This window comes from Ranitomeya imitator, chromosome 6 (assembly GCF_032444005.1).
Source record: "Ranitomeya imitator isolate aRanImi1 chromosome 6, aRanImi1.pri, whole genome shotgun sequence".
NCBI classification, from domain to species: domain Eukaryota; kingdom Metazoa; phylum Chordata; class Amphibia; order Anura; family Dendrobatidae; genus Ranitomeya; species Ranitomeya imitator.
This window is the reverse complement of record NC_091287.1, coordinates 315719089-315739720: the sequence shown is the minus strand read 5'-3', so window position 1 is coordinate 315739720 and position 20632 is coordinate 315719089. Positions and strand designations below refer to the sequence as shown.

The 20632-nt window shown below is 41.9% G+C and overlaps 1 protein-coding gene across 4 annotated transcripts in view; it reads left to right on the top strand.

The window, feature by feature from the left end:
* The window catches only part of LOC138642552 (ovalbumin-related protein Y-like), an 80389-nt gene extending 60449 nt beyond the window's left edge, over positions 1 to 19940 (top strand). For 3 of the 4 annotated variants that reach the window (XM_069730775.1, XM_069730776.1, XM_069730773.1), the window contains 3 exons: positions 9160 to 9299; positions 9677 to 9835; positions 18731 to 19869. In XM_069730775.1, the coding sequence (XP_069586876.1) occupies positions 9160 to 9299; positions 9677 to 9835; positions 18731 to 19135 (704 nt within the window). In that variant the 3' untranslated portion in view covers positions 19136 to 19869. Of the gene's footprint in view, positions 1 to 9159; positions 9300 to 9676; positions 9836 to 18730 lie in introns of all 4 variants that reach the window. The other variant, XM_069730777.1, reaches the window with a different exon arrangement.
* Positions 19941 to 20632: the final 692 nt, after the last annotated feature.

Genomic DNA, 20632 nt, shown 5'->3' with positions numbered 1-20632 from the left:
TGCGGGACAACATGATGTTTTCGGCAATGTTTATTTATTTGATTGCGTATTCCAGTTTTTGTTCGGCGGTATGATGATAAAGCATTGTTTTTTGCCTGGTTTTTTTTTTTACAGTGTTCACTGAAGGGGTTAACTAGTGGGACAGTTTTATAGGTTGGTTCGTTACGGACGCTGGATAGTAAATATGTGTGCTTTTCTTGTTTTTGTTTTTTTATTTACATAAAGAAAAGTATTTATTGTAACAATATTTTTTTTAATTTATTTAAGATTTTTTTTTTTTAAATAGTTAATATTTTTTTTTTACTTTTTTTCTTTTTCCCAGTGTGGGACATCATGGTAAAGTGTCAGATCGCTGATCTGACACTTTGCAATGCACTGTGTCAGATCAGCGATCTGACAGGCAGTGCAGGAAGCTTGCTGGCGCCTACTCTGAGCAGGCGCTTGCAAGCCACCTCCCTACAGGACCCAGAAGGAGCCCCACGGCCATCTTGGATCCAGGGCATGCAGGGAGGACGGAGGAGATGCTCGGAACAACACGATCACATCACGTTGCTCCAAAGGTCTCAGGGAGCCCCCTGCCATCGGAACGCTGCTATCATGTTTGATCGCAGTGTTCTGGGGGTTATTGTGCCGGATGTCAGCTGTGATAGTCAACTGACACCCGGCCGCGATTGGCCGCACTCCCCCCCGTGAGCACGGCTGACCGCGTTAGACGTACTATTCCGTCGGGGGTCATACCGGCCCATACCACCTCAATGGGATAGTTCGTCTAATGTCAGAAAGGGGTTAAGCATGGAGAACAAAAAGAGGAGTGGAAAATTGTCTGAGGACTTGAGAGCAAAAAATCATGACAAATATCAACAATCTGAAGGTTACAAGTCCATCTCCAGAGATCTTGATATTCCTTGGTCCACGGTGCACAACATAATCAAGAAATTTATAACCCAAGGCACTATAGCTAATCTCCCTGAATGTGGACAGCAGAGAAAATTGATTGCATTAGTGTTAGCGCGAACTATCCGTCAACATGAATCAAATTAAATGCTATGGCAGGAGACCCAGTAGAACCTCACTGCTGACACAGACATAACATAGCTAGACTACAGTTTGCCAAAATGTATGTGAGTAATCCAAAATCCTTCTGGGAAAGCGTCTTCTGCGTTGATGAGACCAAGATAGAAGCTTTTTCATAAAGTATATAATTCTACTGTTAGCTGAAAATGGAATGAGGCCTACAAAGAAACGACCACAGTATCTACAGTCAAATATGATGGAGGTTCAAAGATATTTGGGGGTTGTTTTGCGGCCTCTGGCACTGGGTGTCTTGATTGTGCGCAAGACATCATGATATCTGAAGATTACCAAGGATTTTGGGTCCAATGTAGTGCCCAGTGTCAGAAAGCTGGGTTTGCGTCCTAGGTCATGAGTCTTCCAGCAGGACAATGACCCCAAACATACTTCAAGAAGCACTCAGAAATAGATGGAAGCAAAGAGCTGAAGAGTTCTGAAGTGGCCAGCAAAGAGTCTAGATCTAAATCCCATTGAACACCTGTGGAGAGAAGGAACTATTCAAATATGAGAGACCTCAAGCAGTTTGTAAAAGAGTGATCCAAAATTCCAGTTGAGAGGTGTAAGAAGCTTGTTATTGATTATAGGAAGTAATTGATTGCAGTTATTCATTGCAAAGGGTATGCAACCAAATATTAAGTTGAGGGTGCCAACAGTTTTGTCTGGCCTATTTTTGTTTTTTTGTGTGAAATTATGTCCAAATTGCCTTTTTTTGCTCTGTTTTTCGTGTTGTTCCAATATACACAAAGGAAATAAGCATGTGTAATTGAAATAATTTTCTGGAAGAAATACTTAGTTTTCTGAAACAATTTCAAGGGTGTCAACAATTTTGACCATGACTGTATGGATACTCCACTTACCAAACTTCTTTCACCTTATTTTCAAATACCTTGGATTATTCATAGTAACATAGTAACATAGTAACATAGTTAGTAAGGCCGAAAAAAGACATTTGTCCATCCAGTTCAGCCTATATTCCATCATAATAAATACCCAGATCTACGTCCTTCTACAGAACCTAATAATTGTATGATACAATATTGTTCTGCTCCAAGAAGACATCCAGGCCTCTCTTGAACCCCTCGACTGAGTTCGCCATCACCACCTCCTCAGGCAAGCAATTCCAGATTCTCACTGCCCTAACAGTAAAGAATCCTCTTCTATGTTGGTGGAAAAACCTTCTCTCCTCCAGACGCAAAGAATGCCCCCTTGTGCCCGTCACCTTCCTTGGTATAAACAGATCCTCAGCGAGATATTTGTATTGTCCCCTTATATACTTATACATGGTTATTAGATCGCCCCTCAGTCGTCTTTTTTCTAGACTAAATAATCCTAATTTCGCTAATCTATCTGGGTATTGTAGTTCTCCCATCCCCTTTATTAATTTTGTTGCCCTCCTTTGTACTCTCTCTAGTTCCATTATATCCTTCCTGAGCACCGGTGCCCAAAACTGGACACAGTACTCCATGTGCGGTCTAACTAGGGATTTGTACAGAGGCAGTATAATGCTCTCATCATGTGTATCCAGACCTCTTTTAATGCACCCCATGATCCTGTTTGCCTTGGCAGCTGCTGCCTGGCACTGGCTGCTCCAGGTAAGTTTATCATTAACTAGGATCCCCAAGTCCTTCTCCCTGTCAGATTTACCCAGTGGTTTCCCGTTCAGTGTGTAATGGTGATATTGATTCCCTCTTCCCATGTGTATAACCTTACATTTATCATTGTTAAACCTCATCTGCCACCTTTCAGCCCAAGTTTCCAACTTATCCAGATCCATCTGTAGCAGAATACTATCTTCTCTTGTATTAACTGCTTTACATAGTTTTGTATCATCTGCAAATATTGATATTTTACTGTGTAAACCTTCTACCAGATCATTAATGAATATGTTGAAGAGAACAGGTCCCAATACTGACCCCTGCGGTACCCCACTGGTCACAGCGACCCAGTTAGAGACTATACCATTTATAACCACCCTCTGCTTTCTATCACTAAGCCAGTTACTAACCCATTTACACACATTTTCCCCCAGACCAAGCATTCTCATTTTGTGTACCAACCTCTTGTGCGGCACGGTATCAAACGCTTTGGAAAAATCGAGATATACCACGTCCAATGACTCACCGTGGTCCAGTCTATAGCTTACCTCTTCATAAAAACTGATTAGATTGGTTTGACAGGAGCGATTTCTCATAAACCCATGCTGATATGGAGTTAAACAGTTATTCTCATTGAGATAATCCAGAATAACATCCCTCAGAAACCCTTCAAATATTTTACCAACAATAGAGGTTAGACTTACTGGCCTATAATTTCCAGGTTCACTTTTAGAGCCCTTTTTGAATATTGGCACCACATTTGCTATGCGCCAGTCCTGCGGAACAGACCCTGTCGCTATAGAGTCACTAAAAATAAGAAATAATGGTTTATCTATTACATTACTTAGTTCTCTTAGTACTCGTGGGTGTATGCCATCCGGACCCGGAGATTTATCTATTTTAATCTTATTTAGCCGGTTTCGCACCTCTTCTTGGGTTAGATTGGTGACCCTTAATATAGGGTTTTCATTGTTTCTTGGGATTTCACCTAGCATTTCATTTTCCACCGTGAATACCGTGGAGAAGAAGGTGTTTAATATGTTAGCTTTTTCCTCGTCATCTACAACCATTCTTTCCTCACTATTTTTTAAGGGGCCTACATTTTCAGTTTTTATTCTTTTACTATTGATATAGTTGAAGAACAGTTTGGGATTAGTTTTACTCTCCTTAGCAATGTGCTTCTCTGTTTCCTTTTTGGCAGCTTTAATTAGTTTTTTAGATAAAGTATTTTTCTCCCTATAGTTTTTTAGAGCTTCAATGGTGCCATCCTGCTTTAGTAGTGCAAATGCTTTCTTTTTACTGTTAATTGCCTGTCTTACTTCTTTGTTTAGCCACATTGGGTTTTTCCTATTTCTAGTCCTTTTATTCCCACAAGGTATAAACCGCTTACACTGCCTATTCAGAAAGGTTTGCACTAATCAGGGACCAGTCCTGCCCTGTCTGCTGATAGCACGTCTACTGAGGCATGTGTAAGATATTTTACATTCTCCTCATGCAATTTTGATGCTTGTAAATATTGTGACTTCAGGCATGCAATGTGGACCTCAAGCCTTTGGCACATTAATAGAGGTCCAGTGCACATGATGACCAAAGTTTTGGGAGGAGATGCAGGGAAAGATGTTCTAGTATATGTGATACTTCTTAGTTGATATGTAAGGATTCCCAAAACTACCACCAATGCACAAGAATGCAGCAAAGAAGATGTCTCAAAATGTAATTACTAGAAAACCTCTTGCAAGCTACAATAGGTAGAAGCTGGGATTCTCTCATTTTTTGTTGACAGAGTTCAACATAATCGATACTCTCAAACATTTGTTAGTTCAAAAGATGGTTTTATTTTACTCACACAGTAGATGAAACAAAGTAAAAAAAAAAAGCAGCACAGCATATCGCCATGTAGTTGTCACGGGGGTATTGGGTAGACTACAGCTGATTACCCGGGCCCCTGCGATATCCCTCAGACTAGGGAAAACCCTGTCTGTCCCTCTCCCAGAATTTACACTGATGGTGTGCTTGTCTGGGCCGCCAGGCCTGACCCTAACTCCTGTTTCAGCCCTATGCTGAAACCTTCACCCGCCACCCAGTGATAAGACCACACACCAACCTACACAGAAAGTACAGACAGGGAAAACTAAAAAAGCACCACGCCGCAGACACACAGGAAAACACTATAATGTGCACAGGGCAAAACAAAACACAAATAGGAAGGAGAAATATGACAAAGGATCATACACCACCAGATATGATATTTGCACTCCTAGATCACCACTCCAGACCGAGACCAAGATCACCAGGTAAAAGACACAAGCTATAATCGGCGACGCCCAAAGTTCAGCAGAACTATTTAAAGGCCATGGGCGTGACCCAGCCTCCAATCTCAGTACCAGCTAGATTAACCCCGGACAACCTAGATAAAATCTAGCCGGCGCCACTGAGCGCATAGTGGACGAATGCGGAATTACCGCTGTCTGTCGGACGCCCTGGTGTGAATAGCGTCCGACATGACAGTAGTGCAACGTGGTTGGTTCACTGTGATAGACAATGACTACAGGAAAGGTTCACAGCACACGTGTTTAATGTCCACACTCACACAGTGTACAGCAAAAGGTATCCTCCGGATCGCAGCCGGGAAGCAAAACAGACCGTGGGAGTCTTGTTTCTGAGAGTGATGGCACCACCATATCACGCTGCGGAGTGCCAGGAGTTCACTCTACTGGCTCAATGTTAACTCACACAGGCTGAGCTTTTGCAAAGCCATCTGCTTCGCAAGTTGCAAAGTCCAAACTGACACACCCAACCCTCTGCTGCAGGGTTCTTTTAGGCCGGAGTCACACTCAACGTATAAAAAAATCGGTCCGATTTTGATGGCTGAGAATCGCACCAATGTTCTCTGTATGTTGATCCGTGTGTAAGCCATTTGCAATGCAATGATGCAATTTCCTCTCATCTTGTATCTGTATGACATCCGTATGCAATGCGATTTTAACATGAGCTTTTATATACATCAGTTCTCTGTCACTGACACATCGTTTTAATACAAAATATTCTTCAAAACAAACACATATAAATATATAAAGATAGATAGATAGATAGATAGATAGATAGATAGATAGATAGATAGATAGATAGATAGATAGAATAAAAGCCGGAAAATGATCTGTTTCACACAGTACAGAATAGAATAGGTTATAATAGAAAAGATAGAATAGATACAGTATATACACATAGAATAGATGTGGATATATACAGGGTGGGCCATTTATATGTACACACCTAAATAAAATGGGAATGGTTGGTGATATCAACTTCCTGTTTGCGGCACATTAGTATATGAGAGGGGGAAAACTTTTCAAGATGGGTGGTGACCATGGTGGCCATTTTGAAGTAGGCTATCTTGGATCCAACTTTATTTTTTCCAATGGGAAGAGGGTCATGTGACACATCAAACTTATTGAGAATTTCACCAGAAAAACAATGGTGTGCTTGGTTTTAACATAACCTTTATACTTTCATGACTTATTTACAAGTTTATGACCACTTATAAAATGTGTTCAAAGTGCTGCCCACTGTGTTGCATTGTCAATGCAACCCTCTTCTTCCATTCTTGAGGCACTGATAGCAACACCGCAGAAGAAATGCTATCACAGGCTTCCAGTGTCCGTTGTTTAAGATGCTGCACATCTCATATATCCTGTGTGGCTGTGTGTTTATGTAGCATAGCTATGTTTTTTAATGTAGCAGAGCTATGTGTTTCTGGATGTAGCAAAGCTATATGAATACGTTGTGGAGGGCACCATAATGTGTAGTTTTCTGTGGGCGGGTATCATACTGTGTGGTGATTGTATTTGGGGGCATCATACAATGGTTTGGGCACTGTAGTTACCCCATACATAGTTTACTGTATTGCACTATGTATCGGGGACTGTGGGGGCATCTTACTGTTTAGGGAGCACTGTCCATGAAAATAGTATGATATTGTTGGAACACTAATAGACTTCACCAGAAGCAGTATTTTTGTGTGGGCACATATAAAGATCTGGGCAGGTTTAGGGTACAGGTTTAGTTTAAATAAAAAATTATGCTATGTTCCCTCTTTCTTTTCTTAATTTTCAAAGTTGGAACATAAGGATATTTATTTATTTTACTTATTTATTTATCGCCATCATATTCCACAATGCTTTACAGACATAATTATTAACACTGCTCTCTTTGGGGCTCACAACCTAAATTCCCCACCAGTATGTTTTTGGACTGTGGGAGGAAACCAACGCAAATATAGGGAGCACATATAAACTCCTTACAGATGTTGTCGTTGAGATTTGAACCCAGTATTGCAAAGCAGCCGTGCTAATCCCTGAACCATCATGCTGCCCATGAAAAGATTCTAAACATTATTGATTTTAGGACAAACACAAACATTTCTAGAGTATAGGTTACTTTTACAAAATAGCAATCTGAGCAATTATATTTTAAAATATGAATATGGTAATACCTCAGAATGATAGTAATAGAAATTTCAAAATTGCTGAACATGTAAATGAAATTAAAGGGGTTTTCTAGGATTTATAATATTTGTCCAGGAATGTTCATAATAAGAAAATAAGCAATACTTGTGATGTCTTGAAGAAATACAGGGAGAACATACAAACCCCTTTCAGATGCTGTTTTTGATGGGATTTAAGCCCAGGATCCCAGCGCTGCAAAGTCACGTGCTGCCCCACATGTTACAATATATTCTATTTGATTAGTATTGAACAGCTATTTAATGTTTATATCCTGCATCTGCTAATTAAATAAACACTCTCATCAAAGTTTTTATCCTCTTAAAATATTGCAGTCGTCATGTTATATAGCGCTGAGTACTTCCAATTGCTCATTTTGCCCTTTGACCTAGTTATTTTTTCTCCTATCCTTCAGATCTATGACATCACATGATTTTACATCATTGCAAAGTTCCTGACAGACCACCTCCACCGTCTCGTCGACTCTTGACCTAGCTACTCTGTTCCTCCTACTTCCAGGGACTTTGCAGTGATGTAAAATTGTACTGTAGTTCTAATGATGTCTCATGTAGGGAAAAAGACTTTCTGTTTTTACCCAGAGCTGAAAATGATTCAACTAGTTTGTTTTTAATTACATGATGCTATAGACGTAATGGAAAAAAGAAGATGTTACTGGGTAGAAAGGCAAAATGAGCAATTGTAAGTGCACTGAGATATATAATATGATGACTGCAATATATTAAGAGGATAACAAATTTTATGGGCGTGCTTCTTTAAGGTGAGATGGTATTGCCAACCCTGTGTTTATGAATTGCTGACATTAGTATAGTAATTGACGATTGCGATACCATCCCAAATCCAATGGTAACCATCTAATAGCTACAAGAACTCATGGGAGCACCTGTTGCCTCCTGAAGAGTAACAAATGCATCTTCTCTTGGTTTGTTAGAAGGGTGTGCTTTGTCGTATAGTGTAGCTACTAGTGATGAGCGAATATACTCATTAGGGTACCGTCACACAGTGGCATTTTGATCGCTACGACGGCACGATCCGTGACGCTCCAGCATCGTAACAATATCGCTCCAGCGTCGTAGACTGCTGTCACACTTTGCAATGTACGACGCTGGAGCGATAATTTCATGACGTATGTGCGATGTAGAAGTCGTTGGTTACTATGCGCACATCGTATACAATATCGTGCACACCTTTGTTACACCATGCGATCATGCCACCACAGCGGGACACTAGACGACAAAAGAAAGTTTCAAACGATCTGCTACGACGTATGATTCTCAGCGGGGTCCCTGATCGCAGGAGCGTGTCAGACACAGCGAGATCGCTGGAACGTCACGGATATATCGCTGGAACGTCACAAATCGTGCCGTCGTAGCGATCAAAATGCCACTGTGTGACGGTACCCTTACTCGAGATTTCCCGAGCACGCTCGGGTGTCCTCCAAGTATTTGTAAGTACTGGGAGATTTAGTTTTCATCGCTGCAGCTGAATGATTTACATCTGTCAGCCAGCTTGATTACATGTGGGGATTCCTTAGCAACCAGGCAGCCCCCACATGTACTTATGCTAGCTAACAGATGTAAATCATTCAGCTGCGGCGATGAACACTAAATCTCCGAGCACTAAAAAATACTCGGAAGACACTCGAGCGTGCTCGGAAAATCTCGAGTAACGAGTATATTCGCTCATCACTAGTAGCTACTCTTCAATACAGTTACTGCTGCACATTTGTGTTATCTTGAAGCTATCGCTGAGCTCCTGTTGCATCTTGACTTGTACATTTGATACTGTGGGTGATATCCTTTATGTAAAGGCCTTGTAGTTTTAAAAATATGTTACTAATTTGCAAAAAACAAAGCACTGGGTAAAATACCAAATTATTTTTACATATTCAGTGATGTATAGATGTATAGAGGACCACATCGGCATTTATGTCCGGTAGGAGACATAAACTATATGCATGTGCTCTTTTTTAGGTACCTTTCAAAATATGCCTGACAGTTCCATTAATAATGATACAAAGCTAATAGTTGTTAACACAGCATATTTATCGGCCAACTGGACACAGAGCTTTCCGCGAGTCAAAACCGAAAATGAATCATTTACTCTGAGCACTGTAAGTATTATCTGATGATATCTGTTGCTGAATCACTGGGGGGGATTCTAATTCCCGTGAGAGGAAACTACATAAAGGGAAATTGTGTCAACTCAACCAATGGTTTTGTATTTTCTGTATTTTTTTAAACCCTCAGATTACAGACTTTTCTATAGTCTTTATAACAGGTGACCCTGTTAGTACCGAAGTAATGTCTTCTAAGTTACCATCATGCAGATTGTACAGGCATGACCAAAAAAAGTAGCATCTATTGCGTTTTAAAATTTTTCGACTATTTTTACTAGAAGGGAAATTCCTTTTTTATACTTTATACTTATGTCAGAACCTATCATTGTAAATGTAATCTATAATCAGCTGTTCATGTGTATCCCTTTTAGAATGAAACAGTGTATACAGAGTTGATGTGTGTAGAAGGCAGTTTTAATATCCGTGAAATAAAGGATGAAAAGCTAAGAATTATAGAGCTGCCATATGGAAAAAGTAAAAATCTGCGTATGTATGTCATACTACCAGATACTTACGATGGTATAGAAAAGGTAAGTGTATATAGGATATAGCAATATGAAGACACTGACAGATTCAGTGAATAACATTGATTTTATAGTGAGATATATTAGGCAGCAAGTAAACAGTCAGTAAGAGTAAATATGTGTAAGGATCTCAGCGACTTTTGACATGGGGCAAATTGAAGTGGCTATAAATGTGGGTGAGAAATTGCCCACAACTATAGGTCTTGTGTTATGTTCCTTGCATGCTGTGGTTAGCACCAAAAAAAAAGGGTTCTAAGGTAAAAGAACTGGGGAACCAGTGACAGGGTCATGGTACGCAAGGTGATGCGTGGGAAGATCAAAGACTAGCCTTTCTGATATAAACCCAAAGAAATTCTGCTGTAGCACAAATTGTTGAAAAATATAATGCTGGTTATGGTAGAGAGGTGTTCAACACAAGTGCATTGCAGCCTGCTACTTATGGGACAGCATAGCTGCAGTCGGTTCAGAGTGCCTATGTTGTCCCTGCCCAGGGGCGGAAATATCGCCGGTGGAGGGGCTCGATGCACAGGTGGTTCATAATGAGGGAAATCTGTCATGTGACGCAGAGTCCAAGGCATCAGGGGGCCCCATGGTCAGACTGCCCTCATCATTAGTAGCGCTCTAGGCACGGAGTGTCCCTGCAGCTCAACTGCCTACACCTAATATACTAGTATAAGGTCTAATACCTCAATATCAGGCCCGAAAGCCTCAGTACAGATGTCCCAAACTGTACAGAAACATCAATAATATCTTTGAATCAAGAATGATCAAAAGATAATCATTATGGATAATTACTGTTATTTTGCACGAAAGAAAAACATGTATTACAGTAGCTTAGGCTACGTTCACATTAGCGTTGTGCAGCGCAGCGTCGGGCGCAGCCGCGGCGACGCATGCGTCATGCGCCCCTATATTTAACATGGGGGGGCGCATGGACATGCGTTGTTTTGCGTTTTGTGACGCATGCGTCATTTTGGCGCAACTGTCAGGGCGCAGAGGACGCTGCATGATGCAGTTTTTTCTGCACCAAAAATCATGCAAAAAATGGACGCATGCGTCACAAAACGCTGCGTTGTGCATGCGTTTTGCATGCGTTGCGTCGCCGACGCTGCGCCGCACAACGCAAATGTGAACGTAGCCTTACAGTCACCAAATGGCAGAAAATAAACAGGTGGCAAAGGTGACAGGAGTTTTGCATCTTTATAGAACTTCAAAGCTCTCTTTACATAAAGGTCCAATACGAAATTGGTCTAAACCCTTTAATTAAATGTTATAATATTTATTTACAGTTTATAGATTCTTGAAATTGTATTTAATTTTTCGGAATTATGTCACACCAGCAAGAGAAAGGGTTACTTCTTGCCACTAAAACAACTCTGACCCATCCATGCATGGATGCCACATGACCTCTGAAGGAGTTCTGTGGTATTTGTCGCAAAAATATTAGCAGCACATCCTTTAAAGGCAACCTGTCACCAGGTTTTTGCTACGTCATCTGAGAGCAGTATAACGTAGGAAAAGAGACCCTGATTCCAGCGATGCATCACTTAGTTTACTGAGTTGTGATATAACCAGAGTTCTTAGATGCAGCATAAAGCAGAGCTGAGAAACTAACCCCACCCACACCAGGCTCTGTATGTACATAGCCTATTGACAGTGGGCTGCTTGTCACAGGAGGGGGCACAATCCGACAAGTGCTCACATGCAATGATAATGTCCGGGTGATAGCACACAGCTTGATAAGTGATACATCACTGAATTCTCTGTTTTAACCCCTACTTCAAGCTATCCTCAGATTAGTTCTTCATATTTTCAGAAATTGTCAGGTTCAGTTATGAAATGAGTCATTTCTTAAAGATTTTGAGACCTCCTGAATTCAAATCTGGCAATGAAAAATCTTAGTTGGCTCTTTTTTCTATGTTATCAAACAGTTTTCCTTTTACTTCTACATATATATAATTCAGTAAAGTTTCAGTACTTTGAAATATTATTATTTTTGCAAATATAAAGATGCAGAATATTTTGTTATGCCAATTTTCTGATATTTATTTAGAGGAAACTTAGCAACAATTCAGAGTATGCGTCGGTATGTCGGCCCGACGCACTGCAACGGGCCCGTACCGACGCTAGTGTGAAAGTAGCCTTGAACATAAACATGTCTAAACACTATGTGTTATGCCAACTTTCTGATATAATAAATTATTCATTGAAAATAATAAAAAATTACTCCTTTCCTAAAGTGGGGCATCATGCAAAAGTGGCAATTAGTAGTGTGATCTGTTGTATCCTCTCCAGATCACTGGGACTGACAAAGGTGTAGATTTCCTCTTCCCATGCAACCACTGGGTATGATATGATGCACATCTATTGTAGCATATGTGCAGAGCCCAACTCTTGTCATGATCTCTGTTATGGACCTGGTGGTTAGGAGCACCCGGCATGACCTGATAGTTAAACTGACACATGACAAGCTCTGGAATGTGGGAGCTCTGCTGACCGCAACCCCTAATCCTATCACAACAACTAGAAATAGCCGTGGAGCATTCCTGATCTCCCTAGACGCCTCTTCACAGCCTAAGAGCTAGCTAGCCCTAGAGATAGAAAATAAAGCCTACCTTGCCTCAGAGAAATTCCCCAAAGGAAAAGGCAGCCCCCCACATATATTGACTGTGAGTAAAGATGAAAGTCACAAACGCAGAAATGAAACAGGTTTCAGCAAAGGGAGGCCAGACTTACTAAACAGACAGAGGATAGGAAAGGTATCTTTGCGGTCAGCACAAAAAACTACAAAAGACCACGCAGAGTGTGCAAAAAGACCTCCGCACCGACTAACGGTGCGGAGATGCCACTCTGCATCCCAGAGCTTCCAGCTAGTAAGGCAAAATCATGATATCCAGCTGGACAAGGCAACAATGAACAAATAATAACTGGCAGGAACTTAGCTTCTGCTGGAGTAGACAGGTCACCAGAAAGATCCAAGAGCAAGCTGAACAAATGCAGGAACATTGACAGCTGGCATGGAGTAACGATCTGAGTGGAGTTAAATAGAGCAGCCAACCAAAGGATAAATCACGTCACCTGTGGAAGGAACCTCAGAAGCAGCAGCTCCACTCACAGCCACCAGAGGGAGTCCATGGACAGAACTCGCCGAAGTACCATTCACGACCACAGGAGGGAGTTCAACAACAGAATTCACCACGCCACTGGGCATTTTCCCTTGCGCCAAGAGATCCGGCATTGCGTGATGTTGATGCGTTTATTCTGGCACTTGGATTGCTTTATGATGAACCTAATTCAGTGGATCAGGCAGAGAAAATCTTGCTGGCTCTGTGTCAGGGTCAGGATGAAGCGGAGGTGTATTGTCAGAAGTTTAGGAAGTGGTCTGTACTCAGTGGAATGAATGTGCCCTGGCAGCAATTTTCAGAAAGGGTCTCTCTGAAGCCCTTAAGGATGTCATGGTGGGATTTCCCATGCCTGCTGGTCTGAATGAGTCTATGTCTTTGGCCATTCAGATCAATCGACGCTTGCGTGAGCGTAAAGCTGTGCACCATTTGGCGGTATTATCTGAGCATAGACCTGAGCCTATGCAATGTGATAGGACTTTGACCAGAGCTGAACGGCAAGAACACAGACGTCGGAATGGGCTGTGTTTTTACTGTGGTGAATCCACTCATGCTATCTCCGTTTGTCCTAAGCGCACTAAGCGTTTCGCTAGGTCTGCCACCATTGGTACGGTACAGTCGAAATTTCTTTTGTCCGTTACTCTGATTTGCTCTCTGTCGTCCTATTCTGTCATGGCATTTGTGGATTCAGGCGCTGCCCTGAATTTGATGGACTTGGAGTTTGCCAGGCGTTGTGGTTTTTTCTTGGAGCCCTTGCAGCATCCTATTCCATTGAGAGGAATTGATGCTACGCCTTTGGCCAAGAATAAGCCTCAGTACTGGACCCAATTGACCATGTGTATGGTTCCTGCACATCAGGAGGATATTCGCTTTTTGGTGTTGCATAATCTGCATGATGTGGTCGTTTTGGGGTTGCCATGGCTACAGGTCCATAATCCAGTATTGGATTGGAAATCTATGTCTGTGTCCAGCTGGGATTGTCAGGGGGTACATGGTGATGTTCCATTTTTGTCTATTTCGTCATCCACCCCTTCTGAAGTCCCGCAGTTTTTGTCGGATTACCGGGATGTATTTGATGAGCCCAAATCCAGTGCCCTACCTCCTCATAGGGATTGCGATTGTGCTATCAGTTTGATTCCTGGTAGTAAGTTTCCTAAGGGCCGACTGTTCAATTTATCTGTGCCAGAGCACGCCACTATGCAGAGTTATGTAAAGGAATCCTTGGAGAAGGGTCATATTCGCCCGTCGTCGTCACCATTGGGAGCAGGGTTCTTTTTTGTGGCCAAGAAGGATGGTTCTTTGAGACCTTGTATTGATTACCGCCTTCTTAATAAGATCACAGTCAAATTTCAGTATCCTTTGCCGCTGCTGTCGGATTTATTTGCTCGGATTAAGGGGGCTAGTTGGTTCACCAAGATAGATCTTCGTGGTGCGTACAATCTTGTGCGTATTAAACAGGGCGATGAATGGAAAACAGCATTTAATACGCCCGAGGGCCATTTTGAGTACCTGGTTATGCCATTCGAGCTTTCCAATGCTCCATCAGTATTTCAGTCCTTTATGCATGACATCTTCCGAGAGTACCTGAATAAATTCCTGATTGTATATTTGGATGATATTTTGGTCTTCTCTGATGATTGGGAGTCTCACGTGAAGCAGGTCAGAATGGTGTTCCAGGTCCTACGTGCGAATTCTTTGTTTGTGAAGGGGTCAAAGTGTCTCTTTGGAGTTCAGAAGGTTTCATTTTTGGGTTTCATTTTTCCCCCTTCTACTATCGAGATGGACCCTGTTAAAGTCCAGGCCATTTATGATTGGACTCAGCCGACATCTGTGAAGAGTCTGCAAAAGTTCCTGGGCTTTGCTAATTTTTATCGTCGCTTCATCAGTAATTTTTCTAGTGTTGCTAAGCCGTTAACTGATTTGACCAAGAAGGGTGCTGATGTGGTCAATTGGTCTTCTGCGGCTGTGGAGGCTTTTCAGGAGTTGAAGCGTCGTTTTTCTTCTGCCCCTGTGTTGTGCCAGCCAGATGTTTCGCTTCCGTTTCAGGTCGAGGTTGATGCTTCTGAGATTGGAGCAGGGGCTGTTTTGTCGCAAAGAAGTTCTGATGGCTCGATGATGAAACCATGTGCCTTCTTTTCTAGAAAGTTTTTGCCTGCTGAGCGTAATTATGATGTTGGCAATCAAGAGTTGTTGGCCATGAAGTGGGCATTCGAGGAGTGGCGTCATTGGCTTGAAGGAGCCAAGCATCACGTGGTGGTCTTGACGGATCACAAGAATTTGACTTATCTCGAGTCTGCCAAATGGTTGAATCCTAGACAGGCTCGTTGGTCGCTATTTTTCTCCCGTTTTGATTTTGTGGTTTCGTAACTTCCAGGCTCTAAGAATGTGAAGGCTGATGCCCTGTCAAGGAGTTTTGTGCCCGACTCTCCGGGTGTTCCTGAGCCGGCGGGTATTCTCAAAGAGGGGGTAATTTTGTCTGCCATCTCCCCTGATTTGCGGCGGGTGCTGCAAAAATTTCAGGCTGATAGACCTGACCGTTGCCCAGCGGAGAAACTGTTTGTCCCTGATAAATGGACTAGTAGAGTTATCTCTGAGGTTCATTTTTCGGTGTTGGCTGGTCATCCTGGAATCTTTGGTACCAGAGATTTGGTGGCTAGATCCTTTTGGTGGCCATCTTTGTCGCGGGATGTGCGTTCTTTTGTGCAGTCCTGTGGGACTTGTGCTCGGACTAAGCCCTGCTGTTCTCGTGCCAGTGGGTTGCTTTTGCCCTTGCCGGTCCCGAAGAGGCCCTGGACGTATATCTCTATGGATTTTATTTCGGATCTCCCTGTCTCTCAAAAGATGTCGGTCATTTGGGTGGTTTGTGATCGCTTCTCTAAGATGGTCCATTTGGTACCCTTGTCTAAATTGCCTTCCTCCTCTGATTTAGTGCCATTGTTTTTCCAGCATGTGGTTCGTTTACATGGCATTCTGGAGAACATCGTTTCGGACAGAGGTTCCCAGTTTGTTTCGAGGTTTTGGCGAGCCTTTTGTGCTAGGATGGGCATTGATTTGTCTTTTTCCTCGGCTTTCCATCCTCAGACAAATGGCCAAACTGAACGAACTAATCAGACTTTGGAAACATATCTGAGATGCTTTGTTTCTGCTGATCAGGATGATTGGGTGTCCTTTTTGCCTTTGGCTGAGTTCGCCCTTATTAATCGGGCCAGCTCGGCTACTTTGGTTTCGCTGTTTTTCTGCAATTCTGGTTTCCATCCTCGTTTCTCTTCAGGGCAGGTTGAGTCTTCAGACTGTCCTGGTGTAGATACTGTGGTGGATAGGTTGCAGCAGATTTGGACTCATGTGGTGGACAATTTGACATTGTCCCAGGAGAAGGCTCAACGTTTCGCTTACCGCTGGCGCTGTGTGGGTCCCCGACTTCGTGTTGGGGATTTGGTTTGGTTGTCGTCTCGTTATGTTCCTATGAAGGTTTCCTCTCCTAAGTTTAAGCCTCGTTTCATTGGTCCGTATAAGATTTCTGAGGTTCTCAATCCTGTGTTGTTTCGTTTGGCCCTTCCATCTTCTTTTGCCATCCATAATGTATTCCATAGGTCATTGTTGCGGAGATACATGGCGCCTGTGGTTCCATCCATTGATCCTCCTGCCCCGGTGTTGGTTGAGGGGGAGTTGGAGTATGTGGTGGAGAAGATTTTGGTTTCTCGTATTTCGAGACGGAAACTCCAGTACCTGGTCAAGTGGAAGGGTTATGGTCAGGAAGATAATTCCTGGCTCTTTGCCTCCGATGTTCATGCTGCCGATCTGGTTCATGCCTTTCATTTGGCTCGACCTGGTTGGCCTGGGGGCTCTGGTGAGGGTTCGGTGACCCCTCCTCAAGGGGGGGTACTGTTGTGAATTCTGTTGTCAAGCTCCCTCCTGTGGTCATGAATGGTACTTCAGCTGGTTCTGTCCATGGGCTTCCTCTGGTGGTTGTGAGTGGAGCTGCTGCTTTTGAGTTTCCTTCCACAGGTGATGAGGTTAATTCGTTAGCTGGCTGCTCTATGTAACTCCACTTAGATCATTGCTCCATGCCACCTGTCAATGTTCCAGTATTGGTCTTGTTCTCTCCTGGATCGTTCTTGTGACCTGTCTTCCCAGCAGAAGCTAAGTTCCTGCTTGCTTTTCTCTGGTTTGCTATTTTTCTGTCCAGCTTGCTATTTTGATTTTGTCTTGCTTGCTGGAAGCTCTGGGACGCAGAGGGAGCGCCTCCGCACCGTGAGTCGGTACGGAGGGTCTTTTGCGCCCTCTGCGTGGTCTTTTTGTAGTTTTTTGTGCTGACCGCAAAGTTACCTTTCCTATCCTCTGTCTGTTCAGTAAGTCGGGCCTCACTTTGCTAAATCTATTTCATCTCTGTGTTTGTAATTTTCATCTTTACTCACAGTCATTATATGTGGGGGGCTGCCTTTTCCTTTGGGGAATTTCTTTGAGGCAAGGTAGGCTTTATTTTTCTATCTCTAGGGCTAGCTAGTTTCTTAGGCTGTGTCGAGTTGCATAGGGAGCGTTAGGAGCAATCACACTATTTCTAGTGTGTGTGATAGGATTAGGGATTGCGGTCAGCAGAGTTCCCATGTCTCAGAGCTCGTCCTATATTATTGTAACTATCAGGTCTTTCCGTGTGCTCTTAACCACCAGGTCCATAATTGTCCTAACCACCAGGTCATAACACTTTCCTTATCATGGTAATCAAGTTTCGCCTTTGTAATGCAAAAGTGACTTCTCCACATATGCAGCAAAAAGCTATCCGCTTTGTTAATGCAAGAACAAGGCATATCTGAAAAAACATAGAAACATAGCAATATGATAAGAAACTAGGCTAAGAAATCCAAAAACTAAATACAGAGAGAGCATTTTTAAAAGTAGGTGATGCATCTGTAAATTCTAGTCCCTCTGCAGACCGCTGGGGTGCCGCCGCAAAAATGCTCGAGTTTCCCATAGACTTACATTGGGCTCATTGCTCGGGTCGAGTACTCAAGCATTCCAGTTTGCTCGACCCGAGCAACGAGCACCCGAGCATTTTAGTGCTCGACGAACACTAACAATGATCTTAGTTTGGCATTTTATTTTATTAACACAAGACACAACCACATACCTCCCCTTCAGTGACTCACAACTGCGCTCATCATGGGATGTAGCTATGTCTTTTAGAAAATTATGGGATCAACAACTTCATTGACATTTGTGCCCCTGGAGGTCCCAGTCGCGAGATATTACTGTCATGTTTCCTGTCACGATTATATCTTTCTATAGATAGGAAACATGGCATGGATAGCATTATCCACTTGTGCAATATCAGTTTGTAGGTGCTGCGCCAATCGGCCAGTGGTGCAAACAATTTATTACACTCATAACTTCGTCACAATGTCAAAAATATGTCTCTCATAACTGTAAGACCCTTGCTGCTCATAAAAAAGCAATATTCATAACTGTAATAAAACAAAGGTGCTCAATGTAATCTGCTTTGCCTTTCTGTTCAAGGTGAGGCTAGAGGTCATAGATTATCTATACCAGTCATAAATCTTCGTATCCCAAAATTCCATTGTCAGCTTTGCCTGGTCTGTGATCCATCGGATAATGCTCTTTAAATTACCTAGTCACATCAGGATTGTCCCCTTGAATCTAGGTCATCTGGAGTATCATAGCCTTGCTTCAATATTCACTATCAGAAATGAAATGGCTTATAGATTTAGATTTGCACAGTACATCTATGATATTACTCATTATTGTCAATTCATTTATATTACAGATAAAACATAACATATCATATGAGCAACTGGATGACTGGACCAACCCTGACAAGATGAACAAAACATTCATTGAGGTTTATCTCCCCTACTTTAAAATAGACAGTAGCTATTCAATGAAAAATGTCCTGCAACACATGGGGATGACTGATGTTTTTAGTGGCAGAAAATCAAATCTGTCTGAAATATCCCAAGATAATCTACATGTGTCAGACATCATTAATCTGGTAGCTATGGAGGCAGATGAAGATGGTACAAAAGAGTCAACTAATGCTGAAGATCATCTTGGATTTCTGGCTTTAATGCTTCCACAAATTAGCTTTAAAGCTAATCATCCATTCACTTTTATTGTACAGGATATGTTAAGCAAGTGTATTCTCTTTTACGGATTGTTTCAAAAGCCATGATATAAAAATAGGGGTTATAACATTTAGAAAGTTAACAGATTAGAAGAAGACAAAATGTACAGAAACTTTCAGTACTATGCTTTCACCTTAAATTTCAAAATTTCGAATGATAGAGGTTGTCCTTCCATACAAAATTGGGGAAAAAATGGAACTGCAAAGGAAATGTAGTATTGCATGTTCTGTGTTTAGGGCATTAGTTGAATATGTAACTATGCTTACATTTATCCCAAATGACAAGATATATTCTATAAAAACTTTATTCTAGCTTAAAATGTTTGTCCGAGATATTTAGATTGATGGCACATCTTTAGGAGAGGTCAACAATATTTTCTCAGTAGGGGTGCGATTCACCACACACCTGCTGATCAGCTGTTCCCAGGCTTGTGAACAAAAGCGGTCAGTTGCAGACCTTTATAGCCTGTCAATGAAATAGTGGCCGAAAATGAGAACTGAACATCCATCCACTATTCAAATTAATAGGAGGCAGATTTGCTTTGCAATTTCCACAACTGAGCATTTCCGGCTGCTACCGGCAACAACTGATCAGCAGGGAGTATCGGGTATTAGATCCCCACTGATCAGATGTTGATAACCTGTACTAAGTGTGAGGCAGTGACTGGTGTTATATGTGACGGTCGCTATGTGTCCCCCAGGATGTGCAAAGAAGCATATGGAGGCATTGTGAGTGTATTGCAGTCACAGGCATAGCTGTGATTACAAGGCAGAATAGAAGTAAGTGTCAGTCTTGGGCTAGCTACTTGTCCAAGGCAGAGTTAAGAAAACCCACCATGGGCTTTTATTTTTGTGTCAACTCAACCAATGGTTTTGTATTTTCTGTATTTTTTTAAACCCTCAGATTACAGACTTTTCTATAGTCTTTATAACAGGTGACCCTGTTAGTACCGAAGTAATGTCTTCTAAGTTACCATCATGCAGATTGTACAGGCATGACCAAAAAAAGTAGCATCTATTGCGTGTTAAAATTTTTCGACTATTTTTACTAGAAGGGAAATTCCTTTTTTATACTTTATACTTATGTCAGAACCTATCATTGTAAATGTAATCTATAATCAGCTGTTCATGTGTATCCCTTTTAGAATGAAACAGTGTATACAGAGTTGATGTGTGTAGAAGGCAGTTTTAATATCCGTGAAATAAAGGATGAAAAGCTAAGAATTATAGAGCTGCCATATGGAAAAAGTAAAAATCTGCGTATGTATGTCATACTACCAGATACTTACGATGGTATAGAAAAGTTAAGTGTATATAGGATATAGCAATATGAAGACACTGACAGATTCAGTGAATAACATTGATTTTATAGTGAGATATATTAGGCAGCAAGTAAACAGTCAGTAAGAGTAAATATGTGTAAGGATCTCAGCGACTTTTGACATGGGGCAAATTGAAGTGGCTATAAATGTGGGTGAGAAATTGCCCACAACTATAGGTCTTGTGTTATGTTCCTTGCATGCTGTGGTTAGCACCAAAAAAAAG